A 23,352-nucleotide genomic window follows, 5' to 3' on the forward strand; every position below is an offset into this window, starting at 1 on the left:
GTGCCTTGCCTACCCTAACCCCAGCTGGGGGTTGGTCCAGCTTTGCGCTGGGGGTTGGACTCACCGACTCGCTGGCTGGCCCAGTGCTGGTGGGTGGTCACCTTCCCCACCTGTGCAGGTGCAGGCTTCACTGACAGCCTCTGCTTATTGTACCCTTTGCTCAGAATGCTGTCTTCCAACTCACAGGCTCCTGCAACCTTCTCACCCTCCAGCGGGGCAGTGTCCTGTTGTCTCCAGCACCATCTCGCAGTCACTAGCAAGGCAGCTTCTGGCTGTCAGCCTCCCACGTGAGAGGGCACATGTAGCTGGACGGACAGGCCCCCCGGGGTACAGCTTTCACTCTCTGGGGCCAGATCAACTCCCCGGCCAGCAGGCACTGTGAGAAGGGAGCTGAAACGTCTCCTGGAAGGGGCTCCAGGGTGCAGCAAGCTGTGCCATGGCACAAGCCAGCTTTTCAGCCAGCAGGTTTATTGCACTCAAAGGCTGTACCGAGTGGTGACAGGAGACCTACACCAGCGCCCAGCCTTGCCCAACAGCATGTCTCTGGCGAGCTGAGTGTGGCATAAGCCTATCAATGTGCTATGCAAACTGACTCCTCCTGGCAGAACAAACCCCAGGCCCAGCTCTCTGTCAGACTCTCTGGGGCAGACCGGAAAGTGCCCTTCGCTCTCATGAATTCCAGCACAACCCCTCTGGAGGCTGCCCTGGCTCCTGCCGCGGCCTTGCACAGAAGCTGCCCGAGCTCCGGCTCACGGGAGCGCCCCTGCACCCTGGGAAACCCCCACGAGAATGCTGGTTCTTGGGGAAGCTCCACGCCCAGCAGCAAAGCCGAGAACACGAGGTGCAGACAACAGCTGTCGAGGCTCCAGTCCTGCCCCAGCCCAGGACCCAACTGCTGCCCTCCTCCTGAGACCTTGAGGCAGCGTTACCTTCAAATCCCGGTGCACGATGTCATGCTGGTGGATGTGGTTCACGCTCTCCAGTATCTGGTGAATACAGTGGCTTGGAGACGAGCAGAGGGAGAAGAGAGACACAGGGTTACATGTGCGCTCAGCCGCTCCCCTCCATTTCCCCATCCTTCGGCACCATGGCAGAGAGAGGTCAGGGCCTCTGAGCCAGGCCCAGCAGATACCCACTCCTCCAGCCCAGCATGCCCACCTGCTGCTCCCAAACGGCACTGCTGGAATTGTGCTGCCTAGCAACAGGGTTTCAAAGACAGCCTGACTGTGGGCTTACCCGGCAGGACCCCAAAGCTCCCTTTCACTGAGCCCTCTCCCTGCCCACGTCCTGCCCCGCTCCCCACCTTCAGGCACTGTGCAAGTTTCATGCACCCCCGTGTGTGAGCAGAGCACAGGGCTGGACCTACAGGGCCAAAGCTCCAGCGCTCAGCCAGGCCAGCCATGCTTCCACGAAGCAGCAGCCTGATATTTTGAGCTCCGGACAAGGAGCCTGGGTGCTTGCCAGCTGACACGTCTTTCAGAGCAGCGTTTCTAGCACTAGAAACACACACACACATGATGCACCCACTAGCCTGGCGCTGTTTAAGCCCAGATGCCATGTAGGGCATTAAGAAAGCTGAAAACCAGAGGCTGCAGGCAGAGTGCCGTATGCCCCCAGCCCAGGGAAGCCAGCACCACATGCAGCACTGATACCACAGCCAGGGCAGCAGGGTGCTGTTTACACTTGGCTTGTTGAGGCCAATGTTACACCCCCAGATGTCACATGCCAGACACACATCCCGCCGACAAGCGGCTGGAGAGTGGTTCCTGCTGCAGCATTCACGCAGGTGCCACAGGGAGAGGGGAAGCCCCTTTGATGCAAAAAGGAGCATGGATTTAAACAGCCCCTGCGGCCAAGAAGCCAAAGCCCTTTGGCAGGAAGAGGTGGCCAGCCTCCCTTGGCAGTTCATGCTGCAGAAGCCAGAGCAGGCCACTCGCTGGGAACAGGCAGCTGCTTTTCCAAATCTCGGGGGTCTGGGGTGTCTTTACAGAGACGTCACATTAGGAATGGGAGACTCGGACAGAGGGGGGAGCTGTTGCTGGCTATGGAGATCCCACCAGCCCCTCCCACTGGAACTGACAGCACAAGCAACAGGGTCGGATTCTGTGAATATCTCCCAGCTCCCAGAGAAAAAAATGTATAATTAGAACAGAGCCAAGCCGGAGCGAGAGACTTTCTGGCCAAAAATGGCAAAAGTGCGAGGTGTCCCAGTGAGCTGAGCCAGCGGCTGGCACGGAGCTCCCTCTCCCAGAGGCTCTGGAATTCAGATGGCTCGGCTCGGCTCAGCGTGTGCTGGGGAAGAAGGGTGGGGCACTGCTCAGCAAGCAGCGGCTCCCTGGGCCCAGCCAGGCCAGCGGGAGAGCGCACCTCCAAGGGCGCCACGGTGGTACAGATGAGCGGTGCCCCATTCTCTCCTCTTCCCCAAACCTTCCTCTGCCCCTCGTGGTGCTCCTCAGGGCAGCTTTGTGCCGGGGAGGCCAGCCCAGCCCCACCCCACTCCCACTGGACTGCATCACTTGGTCTGGGATGACAGGCCTGCAATGGTCCCAGTACCATTAAGCACACCTAAGGGTGCCCGGATCCTATCCCCACTCCCTCAGACCCTCCGTCCCCAGTCTTCATGCCCCTTCGGCACACGACTGCCTGCTCCAGCAGGGACCACAGAGGTGCTCAAGTCGTGAGCAGCTGGACGCCCTACTTGAGCCGCAGCAGGGGCAAAGGGGCCCCTCAAACACTGCTCTGGAAACGGGCCATGCTCTGTTCTTTCCACAGAGCAGCTCCAGGCCTCCACCTCACACCCAGACTGCTGTACCCCGACACTCCACGGAACGCACTCCTTTGCTGCCGCGTGCAGGCCTGCTGCTGGTGGGAGCCATTCAGAAGGGCCCTGGCTCCCAGCCGCCTCCACCACTGCAGCAGCAGCAGCAGGTGCCCCCGGGCTCTTTGAATTGCTGCCAGAACCTTGTGAGGTGCACTCTGGTCAGCTCTGAGGGTGGGGGACAAGGTGCAGTCGAGGCAGCATTGCGGGTGGGCTGGCCCTGGCCCTGCCCTGACCCTTCCGCCCAAGTCCCTGCTCCTTCCAGGAGCAAGAAGCGCCCCCCTCACCTTGCCCCGGGGCCTGGCAAGTCTGTCGCTGTTCGACCTGCTCCTCCGCCCGACTGCTGATCTCCTGCACGGCTGTCCTCAGCCTCACTGCAGCCAAGGGCAGGCAGGAGAGCTGGCGGGGGTGGGGCAGAGCCAGGGTTCCATGGGACTTCCCCGGAGGCCTCTGCGCCACCCCCCCACCCAGATCTGAAGAGATGCAGCTGCTCTGCAGCTCTTGTTCCAAATGCTCCCCCTCTCTGGAGGCAGCGGGACAAAGGTGGGGCACTCAGAGGACAGGACTTTAGTGCTTGAAGTGGACAGTGAAAAGTTTCCCATCCCACACTGTGCCGTGGGCTGATAAGCACCTGTCAGCAGAGGCCGTGTGTGCTTTACACACCCTGGGGCAAGAATCACCCCATTTTACAGAGGGGGAAACTGAGGCACAGGCCAGTTGCACAGAGCTCCAGTGAGAGCTGGGAGAAAAAGCCAGTAGTCCAGTCCTCCAGGATGACTGAAAACAATTCTTCAGCTTGTGCTCGACCCTGCCCTGCTCCAGCAACCAGGACAGAGACGCGGCAGCTGCTGCTCCAGGGAGACCAATGTCTGCAAGGGGGCAGGGCCGAACCCCTCCGAGTCAGCCCTTCTGAGGTGGTCGCTGCTGCCTCTGACAGCAGGGGGGAGGGATGTTCCCCGTCCGACACCACAGCCCCATGCAGAGGCGCCGTGCTCTCCGAGGGGACAGGCGCGTAACGGAGAGGCTCCGCACAGGCTCTTACCTAGCGTCAGCTTCGCTGTAGTACTCCCTGGCCACAATGTCCTCAAAGAGCTCTCCGCCAGTGACCCTGCGGGAGACACAGCAAGGCAGGTCGGCACATTCCCACGTGCAATGAGGACGCACCAGGGCTGCGCACGCCCTAGGGCACAGGGCCCTCCCTTGCACTGGCAGTGCCTCCGACAGACTCGTTGCCTGGGATGATCCCAAAGGAAGGCGAGACAGGGCCAGAAACCCCACAGCAGCAGGTCCCTGCTCAGGTCAGAGGGGCCTCAGGAGCAGCACGGGGCCATCGCCAAGCAGCAGGGCCCCCTCGCACTGCCACCTGTTCCACTTCCACGGCAAACAAGCACGTCAGCCGCCAGCACCTCGCCCCACAGAACTGTACCCCACATAGCCACCATCAACACTCTGCAGGCCCTGTGTCCCCCCGTCCCCCTGGCCTCTCTCAGCGGCACGGAAACGACCCCCATCCCCCCGGCCTCTCTCAGCGGCACGGAAACGACCCCCGTCCATACGGCCTCTCTCAGCAGCACGGAAATGACCCCAGTCCCCCCGGCCTACAGCCTCTCTCAGCGGCACAGAAACGACCCCCGTCCCACCGGCCTACGGCCTCTCTCAGCGGCACGGATACGACCCCCGTCCCCCCGGCCTACGGCCTCTCTCAGCGGCACGGAAACGACCCCCGTCCCCCCGGCCTACGGCCTCTCTCAGCGGCACGGAAACGACCCCCTTCCCCCCGGCCTACGGCCTCTCTCAGCGGCACGGAAACGACCCCCGTCCCACGGCCTCTCTCAGCGGCACGGAAACGACCCCCTTCCCCCCGGCCTACGGCCTCTCTCAGCGGCACGGAAACGACCCCCGTCCCCCCGGCCTACGGCCTCTCTCAGCGGCACGGAAACGACCCCCGTCCCCCCGGCCTCTCTCAGCGGCACGGAAACGACCCCCGTCCCCCCGGCCTCTCTCAGCGGCACGGAAACGACCCCCTTCCCCCCGGCCTACGGCCTCTCTCAGCGGCACGGAAACGACCCCCGTCCCCCCGGCCTACGGCCTCTCTCAGTGGCATGGAAACGACCCCCGTCCCCCCGGCCTACGGCCTCTCTCAGCGGCACGGAAACGACCCCCGTCCCCCCGGCCTACGGCCTCTCTCAGCGGCACAGAAACGACCCCCATATCCCCCCGGCCTACGGCCTCTCTCAGCAGCACGGAAACGACCCCCGTCCCCCAGGCCTACGGCCTCTCTCAGCAGCACATGGAAACAACCCCCGACCCCCCGGCCTACGGCCTCTCTCAGCAGCACGGAAATGACCCCCGTCCCCCCGGCCTACAGCCTCTCTCAGCGGCACGGAAATAACCCCCATATCCCCCCGGCCTACGGCCTCTCTCAGCGGCACGGAAACGACCCCCGTCCCCCCGGCCTACGGCCTCTCTCAGCGGCACGGAAACGACCCCCGTCCCCCCGGCCTACGGCCTCTCTCAGCGGCACGGATACGACCCCCGTCCCCCAGGCCTACCGCCTCTCTCAGCGGCACGGAAACGACCCCCGTCCCCCCGGCCTACGGCCTCTCTCAGCGGCACGGAAACGACCCCCGTCCCCACAGCCTACGGCCTCTCTCAGCGGCACGGAAACGACCCCCATATCCCCCCGGCCTCTCTCAGCGGCACGGAAACGACCCCCATCCCCCAGGCCTACCGCCTCTCTCAGCGGCATGGAAACGACCCCCGTCCCCCCGGCCTACGGCCTCTCTCAGCGGCACGGAAACGACCCCCGACCCCCCGGCCTACGGCCTCTCTCAGCGGCACGGAAACGACCCCCGTCCCTGCGGCCTACGGCCTCTCTCAGCAGCACGGAAACGACCCCCGACCCCCCGGCCTACGGCCTCTCTCAGCAGCACGGAAACGACCCCCGACCCCCCGGCCTACGGCCTCTCTCAGCAGCACAGAAACGACCCCCGACCCCCCGGCCTACGGCCTCTCTCAGTGGCACGGAAATGACCCCCTTCCCCCCGGCCTACCGCCTGTCTCAGCGGCACGGAAACGACCCCCGTCCCCCCGGCCTACCGCCTGTCTCAGCGGCATGGAAACGACCCCCGTCCCCCAGGCCTACGGCCTCTCTCAGCGGCACGGAAACGACCCCCGTCCCCCTGGCCTACCGCCTCTCTCAGCGGCACGGAAACGACCCCCGTCCCTCCGGCGTACGGCCTCTCTCAGCGGCACGGAAACGACCCCCGTCCCCCCGGCCTACGGCCTCTCTCAGCGGCACGGAAACGACCCCCTTCCCCCCGGCCTACAGCCTCTCTCAGCGGCACGGATACGACCCCCGTCCCCCCGGCCTACGGCCTCTCTCAGCGGCACGGAAACGACCCCCGTCCCCCCGGCCTACCGCCTCTCTCAGCGGCACGGAAACGACCCCCTTCCCCCCGGCCTACCGCCTCTCTCAGCGGCACAGAAACGACCCCCGTCCCCCCAGGCCTACCGCCTCTCTCAGCGGCACGGAAACGACCCCCATATCCCCCCAGCCTACCGCCTCTCTCAGCGGCACGGAAACGACCCCCGACCCCCCGGCCTACGGCCTCTCTCAGCAGCACGGAAACGACCCCCGACCCCCCGGCCTCTCTCAGCAGCACGGAAACGACCCCCGACCCCCCGGCCTACGGCCTCTCTCAGTGGCATGGAAACGACCCCCTTACCCCCGGCCTACCGCCTCTCTCAGCGGCACGGAAACGACCCCCGTCCCCCAGGCCTACCGCCTCTCTCAGCGGCACGGAAACGACCCCCGTCCCTCCGGCCTACGGCCTCTCTCAGCGGCACGGAAACGACCCCCATATCCCCTCAGCCTATGGCCTCTCTCAGTGGCATGGAAACGACCTCTGTCCCCTACTGGCCTACGGCCTCTCTCAGCGGCACGGAAACGACTCCCGTCCCCCCGCCTCTCTCAGCGGCACGGAAACGACTCCCGTTCCCCCGCCTCTCTCAGCGGCACGGAAACGACTCCCATCCACAGAACAATCTTATCTTTCCCTAACATTAGGTCCGCAGACACTAATCAGATACTGCCATGCCTCTTGCCCTGGAATCTGCTGTTAGGCCATTCCTACTTCCACCCACTGCCCCAAGGACCCATCTCTCCTACTTTCTGACCTCTCTCATAGAATCCTAGGGCTGGAAGGGACCTCAGGAGGTCATCGAGTCAGACCCCACGCCCAAAGAAGGATCAACCCCAACTAAATCATCCCAGCCAGGGCTTTGTCAAGCTGGGATTTAAAAACTTCCAGGGATGGAGATTCCACCACCTCTCTAGGTAATACATTCCAGAGCTTCACCACCCTCCTGGGGAAGTAGTTTTTCCTAATATCCAGCATACACCTCCCCTTCTGTAACTTCAGACCATTGCTCCTTGTTCTGCCATCTGACGCCACTGAGAACAGTTTCTCTCTATCCTCTTTAGAGCTCCCCTTCAGGAAGTTGAAGGCTGCTATTAAATCACCTCTAAGTCTTCTCTTCTGTAAACTAAACAAGCCCAAATCCCTCAGCCTGTCCTCGTAGGTCATGTGCTCCAGACCCTTAATCATCTTTGCTGCCCTCCCCTGAACCTGCTCCAGCACATCCACATCCTTTCTATACTGGGGGCCCAAAACATAATGCTCCACATGTGGCCTCATATTGCCAAGTACAGGAGAACAACAACTTCTCTAGATGTGTTCAAAATGCTTCTCCTCATGCACCTCAATATGCCATTAGCCTTCTTGGCTACAAGGACACAGTGTTTACACATATCCAGCCTTTCATCCACCATAACCCCTAGGTCCCTTTCCGCTGTATGACTGCTGAGCCAGTCGGGCCCCAGCCTGTAACAATGCTTGAGATTTTTCCATCCCAAGTGCAGGACTCCACGCTTCTCCTCATTGAACTTCATCAGATTCCTCTTGGCCCAATCCTCCAATTTATCCAGCTCAGTCAGGATCCTATCTCGACCCTCCAACGTATCTACCTCTCCCACTAGTTTAGTGTCAACCACAGACTTGCTGAGGGTGCAATCCATCCCCTCATCCAGGTCATTAATAAAGATGTTGAACAACACCGGCCCCAGAACTGAGCCTTGGGGCACCCCACTTTGAACTGACCGCCATCCAGATATTGAGCCACTGAACACTGCCCATTGGGCCTGACCGTCAAGCCAGCTTTCTATCCATCTTACAGTCCATGTATCCAATCCACACATCCTTAACTTATGGACAAGAATGTTGTGGGAGACCGTATCAAAAGCTTTGCTGAAGTCAAGGTGTATCACATCCACTGACTTCCCCATGTCCACAGAGCTTGTTACCTCATCACAGAATCTAATCAGATTGGTCAGGCATGACTTACCTTTGGTGAATCCATGTGGGCTACTTTTGATCACTTTCCCCTCTTCCAAGTGCTCCTAAATGGATTTCTTGAGGATCCCCTCTATTATTTTCCCAGGGACTGAGGTAAGGTTGACAGGTCTATAGTTCCCTGGATTGTCCTTCTTTCCTTTTTTTAAAGATGGGCACTGCGTTTGCCTTTTCCCAATCAGTCGGGATCTCTCCTGATCTCCACGAGCCTTCAAAGATAATGGCCACTCAAGGCGCTCCCATCATCTAGATCCCAACCCTTCCCTCCACCATACCCACATGCCACATCTCCTTCACCTCCCTCAGGTGTAGAGCTCGCACTGCCAAAACAGCTGGGCAGACACGACACCAGACAGGGAATCCCATGAGCTAGCACTGTTCACCAATATTTGCAGTGTGCCCCGTGAGTCTGGCTACAGCACACACCGTTCTACAGCTCCTTGGCCCGGGATGAAACCAGGTGTGATCTTGTTGTACAGTGACCGTGACCCCTAGAAAAGAGAGTGAACCCCAGCCTAAGGAGGAAAAGGTTAGTGCCTTTTGGTGGAGCCAGGGTACAGGCTCTAGCAGAAAAGGGAGAAGGGAAAACTGCAGGGGCTCAAGGATCTTGATCTTGCTCTTAAATCAGCAGCCCCCAGGTCCGTCTCAGCCATGAAGCACCAGAGTTGCAGGGAGGTACTTACAGATCAAAGACGAGGTAGTGGAAACTTTCTTCTGAAATACTGTCATGGAGCCGCACTGCAGAAAAACACAAGTGAGAAACAAGGGCCTTTAGAAAGCATGCAACCAACGTAACATTTCCACTTCTGAGCTACCCCCTGGGAAATCCACAGCCACGTTCCTCCAGGCCCATCCTGCCTCCTACAGCTCCCTTAACTCTCTGAACCCTCATTCTCGAACCTAGCGCTCCTCCTGCAACCCTTCCCCCAGATAAGGTGTGAGCATCCTTCCCCTTCTCTGGCCCCAGCATCAGGTCCTGGTGCTACAGAGAAGAACATTAGAACGAAGGGCTGAGGGATACATCACAGTCCTCCAGAGGGTGGCGTGTGTGTGTGTGCATGTGCGTGTGCGCACGCCCTCCAGAGGGGTTGTCGTTTTCACACCTTATGTTTCAGGAATCAAGTTCAGAAAGGGGCTTCCCTGCAAGATCTATTCAGCCCCTCTCCTGAAGCTGGACTATTGGCAATCCCACCACCACACTGCTCTGCTGTTACATGTCTCTGTCATACCAATTAGCCCCAAGAGTGCTTTGCAGAGCCCAAAAAAGTTTAAATAAATTAAAGCGGGGCGGAGGGGGGGAGATTTCCACCTACGATTGGACATGGGAAGGCAAGCTGACGAGGACAGGACAGCTGGCTCCAATGTCAAGAGCAGCATAGCCCAAGGCCTTCGCTCCACAAGCAGTGCGAGAACAGGAGCACGAGGGCAGTACCCTACAGACAGCAAAGCACAGCCAGGGCCACGACACGCTCCGTCCGGGATGCTGTGAGATGATAGTGGGGCCCCAGGGACGCTGCGGTTGGGAAAGGGCAAGCCCCAGCAGTATGCACACACTGGGGTCTGGAGAGGTCACCACCAGAGTGCTGCAGTAGTCCAAGCCAAGAGAAAGGTGCAGGGGTGAAAATTCCAGCAGAGCTCCAGCGCAGCACCAGCAGTGACAACGAACAGGTGCTCAGGCCCAGGAGAGCAGGAAGGAGAAGGGAATTGAGGAAGATGCCAAGGAAAAGATGCAGACAGAGAAGTGCTCTGGCAGGAAGTCACAGACATACAAAGGAGCCAGATTTGGATTCACGACGCTCTTCTTGGCCCAGGGTGACACTTCTGCCGATGATACGTTTTGCTGAAGCAAGCAGAGCGTCAGCTAAAGACAGAGGCACCCCTTGGAGACACATACAGTGAGGGGCCAAAGCCAAGGCCTGCAGGACGGTCGAGAGGGTAGATGGCACAAGTGAACAGGAAAGGGCGGGAGGAGGGTGAGAATGGAGTTTCGCAAGCACCAGGCAGAAAGGCCCTTGCAAAGCCAGCCAAAGAGCAGTGCGATAATGTGGAGCAGAGCCAGGACTGGAGGGGAGCAGAGCCACTGGCACAGCTAGGACAACAGAGTGTTAAAGGCTGCATAGAGAAAAACAAGAATGAGCCTTCCCTGAGCACGGCCCTTGGGGATCTCAGGTGGAAATCAGCCTGAAGTCTGCTCCATAAAGGGTGCCTTAGCAAAGGAGAACCACTTCCCCAAGGCCAGCTCAGGGAGAGCGGGCAGCTGGTGCTTGGGGGCCACGGAGGGGCTGGGAGGAAGAGACTGGTGGTGGGCAAGCTGCCCAGGGATGAGCAACAGGAGACAGATGAGGAAAGGATCTGGAAATGGACAGGAGAGACCATGAGTGGGGAATCTGCTGAAACTCTCCACCCTGTGACCCCAACCCAGTACCACCCCCTGCCCTGCCAGTGCCACTGGTGGGTACTGCTTCTGCTTCTCCCCAGCAGAGCAATGGCAGCAGCTGTCCGCAGCTCTGGCGCCGCTGCAATGAAGGTGTGTTCGTAATTCTTGTTACCGAACGCCAGAGAAGACACACACTCTGCAGTTGGCTCAGGATCACAAGTGTGAGTGGACAGCGCCTGAAGAGCCGGGGGAGGTGAGCTGCTGACCGGCGCTCAAAGCAGAGCCTCTGCTACGACTGGAGCTGGCCAGTGCAGAGAGCGAGCAGCCAGGCGCTCCCTGTCTCACTGTGCTGGCCACTGCCCACCGATCAACTGGCATGCTGCAGCCCTGCCATCAGAGCTGGGCTCCCGTTCCGAGAGCGCCAGGAGCCCCCGCCCCGCCTGATTACCACACTGATGCAGACGACACGATTTCCTCTTCTCTCAACCCAACTCCAGTGACCAGAGCCTGACAGTGTAACGCCCCACCGCCAGGCAGAGCCGAGCGAGTAGCGCAGCCAGCTGGTCACAAGGGCCTCTCAATCCCTTGCTTTCCAGGGCTTTCCATGCATCTTGCAATCCCTGGATGACCAGCCCCCGCCACGTCCCACCCACGGACAGGGAGGAGGCAAAGGGAGCAACCACAGCAGCATCCCCTGTATGCACACGTGAGGTGGCTCAGGAGAGACACAAAGGCCACTTCACTGATTAGCAGGGTGCCAACAGCTGGGTTTAGTTCTACTGGTGGTGCACATCCACACATGGCTCAGTGCACACATTTATTCCACACACGGACAGAAAAGATGAGGGGGAATATCGGTGGCTGGAGCCCTGCGCAGCGTGCTCTGCGCAGTGCTGAGGCTGCCTAGGGGAGGCTTGCTGCAGCCGGGCCCCTTCTGGGGGTGCAGAGGTGCCCCCTGCCTGGCCCTGGGGCTGGGTGAGTCTATCTGAGCCCCTGCTCCTCTTCCTTCCAGCTAGTATATGGCCCACTCCCCACCGCGTATGGCCTGCTAGGCAGCAGACCTTGAGAACCAGCAGGTGGGTGCCTGGCGCTGAGCAGCTCCAAAGGCGTCCAAAGCAGAGTCATTTCTAAGGGTTCGTCTACACTGTCTTCTTCCCCCGCAGAAAAGCCCTTTTTTGTGGGGGGAAAAAATCCCTCGTGCTTACACTGCAAAGCTTATTACTCTGGAATAATGGCATCTCACTCAAAACAGTAACTCCACCAAAACGGACGACTTTTGGTGACCATCGCTCCTTTCAGTTTCAAAACTGGCTCCGTGTGTACAAAGCAGAGGCCATTAGGACTTAGTCGGCCTCTAGGGAGGCATCCCATCCTGGCTCTTATTTCCAATTTGGGTTTGCTCATGTGAACGCTCCATTTCAAAACGCTCTTGCAGTGTGAACACACTGTTCAGAAATAACTTATTTTGATGCTAGAACGTTGAAAGAACTTATTTCTGAACCGTGCGGTGCAGACGTGGCCTCAGCTTCAGAGTTCCCTGGGAAAAGAGCAGATGCACTGAAGCTGCAGGGAAAGTGGGGGCTTTTCTTGCTCCTAACAACATCCCTGTGTCCTGTAGAGGCTGCTAGCTGCCACCCACCCCCACCTTTGCCTACTGCTCTGCCCACTCCTGCCACTGGGTGTGGGGGAGAGGCTAACATACCCCTTTGCCCAATACCTCAAACTGCACGGGAACCCCCAGACCTTCCCCTAACTGCTGGTGTGGGGCACATATCAGAGTAGGCACAGGGGAAATGCACACAGAGATGCTGAGGGCAGGGGGAGCCAAGAAAAACTTCCAGACATGACATCAGACAAGCAATGGGAAAGATGGATTAGTGCATTCAGGCTATCCGCCTGCAATGCAGGATTGTTTCCTACTCAGCACTCAACAGTGCTTTAATTATTCAAGCAACAAAGCTCATCGCTCCCTCTGAGAGTACCGCAGCGAGCTTTGTGTCGCACTGACAAGGAACGCTGGCACCCAGGAAATACCGGAGGCCTGCAGACTAGTCCTGGGAAGGCCTGGCACATCCCCAAGCAGTCCCTTCTCCCTCCTCGCATCATGTAGAGAGGAACAATTGCTTTTACTGGCAGACACAGTAGTTATGAAGAGAGCCATGAAGAGCCAGCAAGCTAGGGGGAGAGGTAGATACATTGGAGGGTAGAGATAGGATCCAGAGTGACCTGGATAAATTGGAGGATTGGGACAAAAGAAATCTGATGCAGTTCAGCAAGGAGAAATGCAGAGTTGCACTTGGGACAGAAGAAACCCAAGCGTTGTTATAGGCTGGGGACTGACCGGCTAAGTAGCAGTGCAGCAGAAAGCGACCTGGGGATTGTGGTGGATGAAAGGCTGGATATGAGTAAACAGTGTGCCCTTGTAGCCAAGAAGGCTAATGGCATATTGGAGTGCATTAGGAGGAATATTTCAAGCACACCTAGAGAAGTAGTTACTCCCCTCTATTCAGCACTGGTGAGGCCATATCTGGAGTATTGTGTCCAGTTCTGGGCCCGCCAGTAGAGAAAGGTTGTGGATGTGCTGGAGCAGGTTCAGCAGAAGGCAGTGAAAATGGTTAAGGGGCTGGAGCACAAGACCTATGAGGAGAGGCTGAGGTATTTGGGCTTATTTAGTTTACAGGAGAGAAGACTGAGGGGTGATTTAATAGCCGCCTTCAACCTCCTGAAGGGGAGCTCTAAAGAGCAGGGTGAGGAACTGTTCTCAGTGGTGGCAGATGGCAGAACAAGGAGCAATGGGCTGAAGTTACAGAAGGAAAGGAGTAGGTTGGATATTAGGAAAAACTACTTCAGCAGAAGGGTGGTGAAGCATTGGAATGTGTTACCTGGAGAGGTGGTGGATTCTCCATCCCTGGAGGTTTTTAAATCCTGGCTTGACAAGGTCCTGGCTGGGATGACTTAGTGGGGGTTGATCCTGCTTGAAGCAGGGGGCTGGACTAGCTGACCTCCTGAAGTCCCTACCAGCTCTGTGATTCTATGACTCTTGTAGCCAAAAGCTCTTTTCAAACTAGGAGCAGCATGTGGAGCCCCCTGGCTGCCCCTGGGCACGAGTCAGAAGGGGAACATGCCGGCTGCTTCCTGGAAACTGCGCAGCCCAGAAGCTAGCAGGCAGCCTGCCAGCCCCACTGAATGGTGCTGCCCATGCACAGTCAATGGTCTGGTCAGCTGTGCTGCATGGAGCCATCAGGATCCCTTTACAACAGAGTACTCCAGTCAAACACCAGACACCCGGTCACCCTCGCAGATGGGGAGCATCGGATTGCCTGCATCTTGCAGGCGTAGAAAACCCCCATCCTGCCGAGGTCGCGTGCTCACATGCCGCCCTATGACGGACTGTCAGGGTATGTCTACCTAAGAGGAGCAATTTCCACTTCAAGCAGATGTGCCTGCGCTAGCTCAGACCAGCAACAGACACGCAGATGTAGCAGGGTGAGCAGCAAGAGAGGGCAGCAGCCTAGATCCATTCCCGGGCTTTCAGATGGGCTGGTGCATGAGGCAGGTGGTCCATCCTGCTGCTTGCACCATCACGGCTACACCGGGGCCTCTCACATGCTCACCCAGTGCGAGCTAGCACAGGTACGTCTACTCAAGCGGGAACTCCACCGTGCCCCAGCGAGGAGGCAGAGGTACTGCTGCAGAGACGTGCAGGTAGCAGTGGTGAAGCATGCGAACAAGTCTACCATGGAACCACCGGTGCTGGGCAAAACCCACAGAAGCCGGAACGAGCCCCTGAGGCATTGGCCTCACTGGTTACTGACTGCCATCAGATGTCTGAGTGACAACATAAGCTGCGTCCACATTGTAACCTGTCCCTGGAATTGAAGGAGTGTGTAGCAAGGGTACCTCTGCTATCTAATTACTGTGACTGAGTGATGCACTTGCCTTCCACAACAAAGCAGGCACATAACTTACATGGCTGACTCCACGACCTGTAGCTGATGCGGTCGGTCACATCCAGCAAGGCAGGTCGGGTCTGGACAGGTCACTACATGGAGGGGAGACCTCCACGGGACAGCTAGATGCTCAGATATAATTCCTTGCCACCTGGAACACTGCTCCTCACTGCTGCTCCTGGCTAGTGTAACCTCTCACCGTGCTGCACAAGTAACAAGCAGCCCTGTAGCACCTTACGCTGAGGCTACACTATGGCAAAATGTCAGAAAGTTTGCACACTGTGATTAACATATCTTTTCCCACTTTTCTATCAGGGGTGCGGGGGGGGGGGCCTGAGGCTGTCTACACAGCAGCAAATTTCGGAAAAACCTCCTCTGTAGGGACATCCCATCTTCCTCCTCAAAGGAGGGTTTACAGGGATGGAGACAGAACGCGCCCGCTTTGTCAGAAGTGTTCTCGGACGAGGCAGACCTCTCCTGAGAGACCGCCAGTATCCTGGAAAAGGGAAGTAGTCTAGTCATACCCTTAGCGGCTAACACGTTTACTCGGCCATGAGCTTTTGTGGGGTAAGACCCACTTCTTCAGACAACTGGAGTGGGCCTCACCCACAAAAGCTCCTGACCTAACAAACGTGTTAGTCTCTAAGGTGCTACAGGACTACTTGTTATTTGTGATGCTACAGGCTAACACAGCTGCCCTTCTCAGACTACTTGCACTATGCCGGTAATCTGCTGCCAGGAGCCCATACAGCTGAGACTGGGACTAGCTTACTGGTTTGTCACAGTACTCTAAAATCTACTTGCTTACTCCGTCTTCAGCTGCGCCGTCTCATGGCAATTTCGGGCCATTTCAGCAAAGGGTTCTGCAATGCAGCCTCCCCTACAACGCCAGGACAGGGATGCTTCTATGGTCTTTTACCACATTCCTGCTGCTCAGGCTACCGCTTTGTTCCACCCCCAGACCGATACCTGCTCGGGGCTGAGCCCAGATACCATCTGGTGTTCGCTGCCCCTTCAGGGAAGCGATATTCAGTACTCAGCATCGTTAGGCTCATGTGATCCTGCCACAGGCTCCTCTCCCGCTTTCCTCAGTAAGGTGATCAAAGAAAAGCAAGTAGCTGGCACTCTCAAGTGTTTGCAGGATTGGGGGAGTTGAGCCTATGGACACACACGTGCTCTTCTAAAGACTGGTGTCAGGGTGACACACTAAGACAGGGTCAGGGTACTGATCGCTCCAGACCATACTTTATATCAATCACAAAACCTCTAAGTTTTACCCTTTTACAAGAATTCATCTGATTGGCACAGATCAAAGATTCCTGCTGAATCCCATCACACCTGCCCGTCCCACAGGGCCTGGGAAGCGGGAGGCTGACCAGTCTAGGTGCACAGCCCCTTTAAAAACAGCCACCTCACTGCTGCGAACTAGCCCGCAGGTACGGCCGGTGACTCTGGCAGACTGTGTGTGCTCCAGCTGGCCTGCACACGACCGCTGTATCTGGCTGCACAGCCCACCGCAGCTGTGACCCTGGCCCTATGGATTCCCTCTGGAATCTGCACTTGGCACTGCCCTAGAGTTCACCATCACACACACATCCATCCGCCACAAAGCCCCACACCAGCACACCCTGGGGCTCCTGTTAGCACAGCCCACGTGGCTCAGCACGGCAGTGAGGGGGCCTGAGGCAGCCAATGCCCCGACACAGCAAATGGCACCGGGTGCACGCAGAGGAGAGACAGAGACCACCTTCTGCAGGACACCGCATGACACCTAAAATGGCACAGCCCCCTGGCAATTCCTCACGTCTGTGTAGAGCTGTTGGACGCACTGGGGCAGAATTAAGGTTGTAGGGCAAGGTAGGGCTGCCCCCTACCTCCCCATTGCCCAGCGTCTAAGAGCATTCAATGGGGAGGAAGGTTCTGAGGCACCACCGGTCATCCTGGACGACATTAACCAGGAGCTTGGGCGGTGATTACTCACCACTCAGGTTGCTGAAACTGAGTTGCCTTTGCCGCAGTACCCACAGCAGAGCCAATACACCGTAATGGAGAGGCTTGTCCCCTGTGTCTGGGTAATTGCAGCACAGCAACTCATTCAGGAAGCTGGAGTGGTACGATCTCCAAAGTGCGGTGAGATCTTTCGGAGTGAAGAGTGCCGTATAAATAACAGCTGCTCGCTTGAATTGGCAGCAGCCTCACCTCTGGGCAGGTTCCAGCCAAACATTAGACAGAGTCTGCGTCCCTACAGGAGTTGGTCATGTCTTGGATTTCTCCCTCCCACATGACTAGCTGGAGAGATGTGGTGCAGGGGTAACTTTCCTGAGCCCGGGGGCAAACGACAGACATGGCAGGCAAGCAGCAGGCAGAGTAGGAGAAGAGATGAAATGAAAGGAGTTGTGAAAACCTGCCTCACCCAAAATAACGTGCTCTCATTAACCTGAGGATGCTGGAGCTACAAATACAAATACACATGGCTTGACAGACGGCAAACTGAGCACGATCATCTGCAACAACACCACACAGATGGCTACCACCTACGCTCCCTCTCTCCACCTGCTCAGCACCCTAAGAGCCTGGGAGCAGAACCCTCCCTCCACCTCCAGGACTGGCGCAGCAGACACATTCAGCACACAGCTGCAAGCACATAGCACACCTGTCCACCCAGGGGCACACGTGAACCTCAGGCTGCTAGCAGACCAGTTCCCATGCCAGCTGTTTCTCTAATCACATTAAACACAGACTTTGGCGGCAGCTGCTCGGGTTGCTTCCAAAAGGACTTTCCTTTTAATTAAAAATTTGCTATTAAAAAGCATTAAAGAATGTAGCTCAAATAATCCTCTGGAAGTCATCTGCTCCAGCAGCTAATGACCAGCTTCATTAGAGGGATAACTAACAGGAACAGGATGGTTAACTCCTGCTGCTGCTAAGCAGTCCCCTAAGATGACCAGGTCCCTCTCTCCACCCTCCTCTCCCCCAGCCCACAGCTCTGATGGAGAGAGGTTGTAGGGTGCTGGATACATGCCACCTTGGCTGCACACTCCCCAAGCCCCAACTGCTTCACACTGAATTTTGAAAGTCCTAGAAAACACCAATGCATTTCCTTCTCAGCCCAGCGGTCCCCTCAGACAGGACTGTGCCATTGCCTCTGAAAGGAAGCTAAGCTGAACACGGCGAGCTGGAAAAAGTACAATGGAGATCCCATCATGTGCTTCTTGTAACTCTGACGGCCAGAGAAGCACGCACTGATTCCAGCCCTGGACAGCAAGGGTGACAGTGTTATCCCTGCACCGCCACCGCCACCACCACCACCAGACTCTCGCAAGAGAAAGTTCTCCAGCAAGCAGAAGCTTGTGACCCAGGGCACCCCGTGGGGCACAGCAATACCCTCCCTGTCGTGTGTCTGGTCCCTGTCATAAACACACAGACTCATCGAATCATAGAACACTAGGGCTGGAAGGGAACTCGAGAGGCCATCGAGTCCAGCCCCCTGCCCCAGTGGCAGGACCAAGTACTATCTAAATCATCCCTGATAGACATCTATCTAAGCTGTTCTTAAATATCACCAGCAATGGAGATTCCACAACCTCCCTTGGCAATTTATTCCAGTGTTTGACCACCCTGACAGTTAGGAACTTTTTCCTAAATGTCCATCCTAAAACTCCCTTGCTGCAGTTTAAGCCTGTTGGCTCTTGTTCTATCCTCAGAGGCCAAGAAGAACAAGTTTTCTCCTTCCTCCTTATGACACCCTTTTAGATACCTGAAAACCGCTATCATGTCCCCCCTCAATCTTCTCTTTTCCAAACTAAACAAGCCCAATTCTTTCAACCTTTTTTCATAGGTCACATTCTCCAGACCTTTAATCATTCTTGTTGCTCTTTTCTGGACCCTCTCAAGTTTCTCCACATCGTTTTTGAACTGAGTTGCCCAGAACTGGACACAATACTCCAGCTGAGGCCTAACCAGCGCAGAGTAAAGTGGAAGAATGACTTCTAGCGTCTCAGGGGGAGGGAGAGCTCAGTGGTTTGAGCATTAGCCTGCTAAGCCCAGGGCTGTGAGTTCAGTCCTCAAGATAGCCATTTAGGGATCTCTAGGGCAAACAGATTTAAAAAAGAGGTGGTGCTTGGCCCTGCCAAGGGGGCAGTGGACTGGACTCAACGACCTGCCAAGGTCCCTTCCAGCTCTATGAGACATGTATCTCTGTATGTTATTCTAACATTGAAGAGGACCAAGAGAAACATCTTGTACTGAACAGACATTTCAGCTTGAGCCAGCCCCAATTTCCTTTTGTAGGCTTCACTGTGGAACTTCTGTCTCGAGAGCATCTCACACCTCCTTAGGTAGCCCACCCCACCCCCAGCAACCACTCCTATGAGTCAACGTCTGCTAGGACCGGTTCAAGGGCACTCATAGCTCCCCACGTACCAGCTAAGCACAGTGCATTGCAATTGTCAGTGTGAGTCTATTTATGCCTGCACTCCCATCACAAGACAAACCCTGGAAGTGGTCGTTTTGCAGCCGTTTTTGGAGAGTCTGAGTTTGCTTCTGTTTGCCTGGGAGAGAAAAATGGGACAGGACAGGAGTCCTCTGTTCCAGGCCCTTACACTGCTTTTCCTTGTCGCGGTGGGCTGCTGTGATAGTGGGGTTCACAGCACTGGGGGGAGCACTACAGCCAGCCCTGAAGCAAAGACCCTTCCTAAAGAACAGACATGTAAAAGAACCTTCCTGGAAAAAACGCCCCCACTCCTATTGCTTTTTGAAAGGGTTTAAAAATAAAGGGCCTAGCCAATTCTGGACCTCCCCTCCCGCAGCATCACTTCTGCTTCCACTCCTCACCAGGGGGCTGAAGCCGCGTGTGTTGCTAGCAGCATTCTAATAAGGCTTCCAACAAGTGTTGTACCTGACACACCAGGAGGTAATTAGGTCCTGCCTCTAGCCTGTACCAGAGTTGTCCTGGCCTGCTGTTCAGAGAAGAGTCCATGCTTCTACTGCTCAGGGTACTTATGCTAGCCCGATTTCACCAGAGTGCAGACGTAACCCTATTCTGCACAGTCACTCGAAAAAAGCAACCCTCTGGGTTTCATTTCCACCCTGTCCTCACTTCCACTTGTCAGTGCCCTCTGCAATATTTCTGGCTCCCATTCCAATATCCATTTTAGGGATTTCTTGACGCCACAGCAAAATCTACAGAGTGCTGTTTGAGCAACATCGCTCAGAGCAGTCACTGCACAGCCCCTGGTGGAAATACAGTCCCCAAGATGAAAGAACAAGATCAGTGGCTAAAGGGATGAAAGGAAGATGAGAAAAATCAGAGAGAAAGAGAATCAGAGTCAGCAACGAAGGGATGGATTGGTCAGTTCTCAGAACACACACTCGCCTCACACTCTCTCACGCGCGCTTGCTACAGCACACACAGAAAACACTGATCAGTGCCATGGTGCAACAGGAGAAAGAGAAACTTGCAGCTCTGCTGGCACAACTACCGTAAGAGGGGAGGGGGGCAGCTCTGCTGCTGTGTAGTGCTTGGCGTGGTAGGGAGGTGAAGAGGGGGAAGACACGCTCATTATCACCCTACCAGCACTCCCAGGAACCATAGCAACTTGCTCAACAGCCAGAGCTCGTCGGAGGCAGAGCCATTCAACTGAGGAGCTGGGAAGGCAGGGTACCGTGTCCCCTGCTACAAGGACTTAACACAGGCCGCTCTCCCCTCCTCCCACATCTCCCTCTCACCACCAGGTTCACACGGGAACAGGGACCGTGTCCAGCACCCCACTGACCCCAGGAAGAAGCAGTCACATGGCAGCAATGCGTTTTAAACACAGAGGGACACATGCCTCCCTCCACTGTGTGGCACCAAGGAAGTCAGCTGAGCTCTACTGGAGCGAATCTGGCTGAGCTGCTGGAAAGTATCTGCAGCTGGCATTTTAATTATTCTCTGCACACATATCATCTCCTCTCACCTGACTTCGAAGGCAGCCTAGACCTCTGCAGGCCACTACCACCGACCTCGTTGCTTATGGGCAACACTGTCCAGAGTTTTTTCTTGCGAGAACAGGGGCAGCTGGAGTTAGTTTGTTAAAAAAAAGGTGGTTGAAAAACAACAAGCAATCCTGTAGCATCTACAGACTATCATACATTGGAGCACCAGCTTTTGTGGACAAAGACCCGCTTCATCAGACGGTGATCAAAACACACTCCAGAGCAGATCATCACTGAGGATCTGGTGAACAGGGAATGTGCTTCTCAAACTCTGGATCAAACCATTAGCCCTTCACATCTGGTATCCTCCCCTCTGAGGGAGTTGAGGCCTAACCTTTCACCAGCAGGTATAACCACCTGCACTATTTCCCGTGAGCTGTGTAGTCCTGTGGACATTAGACACATCTCTTCCCTGGCCCCTTCAGCAATCCTCACATATGATCACCGTAATCTCACCACGCAACAACCAGGAGTGTTATTCACAAAACCACCAAGAGCTGACTCCCTGGGGAGTGGGTTAGTGACAAAGGCAAAGAGATCATGCCCTGCAACAGGGAGCCCGCTTGGTGGGGCCACAATAGAATTATTTTTTGTATTTCCCCTCACCCCCAGCTCCTCAGGCAATCAGTTCTGCAGGCCGCTGTAGCACAGAGTATGACGGAAGAGAAGGTGGCAGAGGGCTCCTTCAAAAGCAAAGATATTAAAAGCTACATTTGTGCAGTTTGCCTGAACACCGTTGAAGGAGGGAAGGATGCGATCACAGGCTCGAAACAGTCAAGAGGTGGACACAGCAAATTCCTGGAGACCTTGATTTCTGGGGAAGTGCTTTCAAAAAAATTCTCCACCCCTGTAACTTTGTGCGTCTCGGTGCAGGCAAGGCCACGTTTCACAGTTGGCAGCTGAGACCTGCCCTGAACAACATGGGGAAGATTCCAATGACCCTCTGCAACCAGGAACGCAACACTGCGTCTTACACACAAGGGCCCCCCAACATCAAAGAGCTGCACCGCTGTTAGCAAGGGCAGAAAATGGCTGAAATCTCTCCTTCCCAGAACAGCATATAGACAGCGCCTGAATTAGCGGTGCTGGGTCTACGCTACGGGCTGTACTGCAGCCGCACCATCGTAAGCTCACCTGGGTACCTGCTCTATGCCGGTAGGAGAGAGCTGTCCCATCACATAATGAAAGCGTTCCAACAAGCAGCGGCTGCTGCGTTGGCAGGATGGAGGGTCTCCTGCTGACAGCGCTGTCCACACCAGTACTTCTTCTCAAGGAAACTCAAGACAGTCGGGGGGGTGTTTTTTTGACACCCCTGAGTGACAAAAGCGCTAGCATAGACATAGCCTGAGAAGCAGCTTCACACCTGGAGTAACCTCACATTAGGTTCGACATCTTAGCAACAACCTAAACAAGGTGGGTTTGTGCTTGTCTTTAAAAAGGCACGTTTTATCTCAGTCACGAGCTGTTCGGTGATGAGGAGGGAGCAGAGGCTGCATATGCCTGCTGCAGAGGCAGGCTAGCACTCTGGCTAAGGGGGCCTGGTGCAGCAACTCACAGCAGGAGGTAACAGGAGAGACAAACACAGTGTAAAAATCGGTTCCAATGAAGTGAAAGGGCTTTGTGAATGTTTGATGCAAACACAGCGCTGCAAAGTTTTCTTGAGTTGTCCTGGGGAGGCGTAGGGGAGTCAGAGTTCACCAAGGAGCTCCACAGCCCTACAGACAAAACGCTCAGCCCCTCACAGGCATAAAGCAGCCTGTGCAGACCCCCTGCCCCAGCATGGCCACACCCCCTGAAAAACGGAAGGGTTGGGGAAGGAAATCCCAGAGGACATGGCTCCTTCCCCACTGAAAAGAGCAAGATACGAAATGGATGGTAAAAAGCCAGGCACATTTGGCTGGCAGCCAGCTGACAGCGCTCTGTACGCTGCATTAGAGCAATCTGCCTTTGGAAAGCAAGACTTTCTGGAAGTTGCCTCAAGATCAATCTCTTCCCTCCAGAGGCTAACACCGCCTCTAGACTGCAGAACGACCGGAGCCCCTTGAAACAGTATACTGCCCCAGTGTGTAACCACAGACCCAGCAAGACGACAGGCATTTGGGCAGCAGTAGCCCATAGCGAGTGCTGAGATTTGGTGGTGGCATTTTCAGAGAAATGACTGCTGGTCACAGCGCAGAAAGAGTAACAGCAGGAGAAACAGACAGACATCCCTTCGACACTCGCCACTACCGCTTCATGCCCAAAATACCCAAACAAGAAGAGGAGGATTTAATCACTTACATGAAGGCTCCTACCTCTTTGCTGGTGCATATTGGGGCAGTGCAACCGGTGGGAATCTACGACCATGCAGGTCTGAATGTCATGGATTGAAAGCTGGTGATGAAGTGAACATACCCCGTCTCTAGTCATTTGAGGTGGTCATAAACTCTATAACTGACAGTTGCATTTAAAAAGAAAAAGGGTCTTTATGGGAGAAGAAATCCTCTGGCAAAAGACTGTTGGCGACTGACCATACGAGCTTTTCCAGCCTGCATGGTGAAGCTTGCTATACAAGGTAACTGATTACAAGACCAGAACACACCCAATGGTAGCCGAAGTGCCTGGCACATGGATCCGACCGCAGAACGACACTAACTAGGTTTTTGCGATCCCGGTCAGTCTCCTTATGCAGCCAGCTCCCCTGGTAGGAGGTTTCCGGCAGTGAGCGCAGCCTTACAGTCTGCAGAAAGCCTGACCAGCGCTGTATGGACTAACTTACAGAAGGAGAGAGTCAAAAGGAGAAAAAAGTCAGACCAGAGGAACGCCTGAGACAACCTT

At 56.0% G+C, this 23,352-nt stretch overlaps 1 protein-coding gene across 10 annotated transcripts in view; it reads right to left on the reverse strand.

Moving 5' to 3' along the window:
• The window catches only part of CAMK2G (calcium/calmodulin dependent protein kinase II gamma), a 147,984-nt gene that overhangs the window by 60,479 nt on the left and 64,153 nt on the right, over positions 1–23,352 (reverse strand). For all 10 annotated transcript variants that reach the window (XM_074999772.1, XM_074999771.1, XM_074999769.1 and 7 more), the window contains exons 4-6: positions 8,916–8,970; positions 3,861–3,926; positions 930–1,002 (exon numbers count right to left, since the gene is read on the reverse strand). In XM_074999772.1, coding sequence (XP_074855873.1) covers positions 930–1,002; positions 3,861–3,926; positions 8,916–8,970 — 194 coding nt within the window. The remainder of the gene's footprint in view (positions 1–929; positions 1,003–3,860; positions 3,927–8,915; positions 8,971–23,352) is intronic.

Source organism: Carettochelys insculpta, chromosome 7 (assembly GCF_033958435.1).
Source record: "Carettochelys insculpta isolate YL-2023 chromosome 7, ASM3395843v1, whole genome shotgun sequence".
In the NCBI taxonomy this organism is placed as follows: domain Eukaryota; kingdom Metazoa; phylum Chordata; order Testudines; family Carettochelyidae; genus Carettochelys; species Carettochelys insculpta.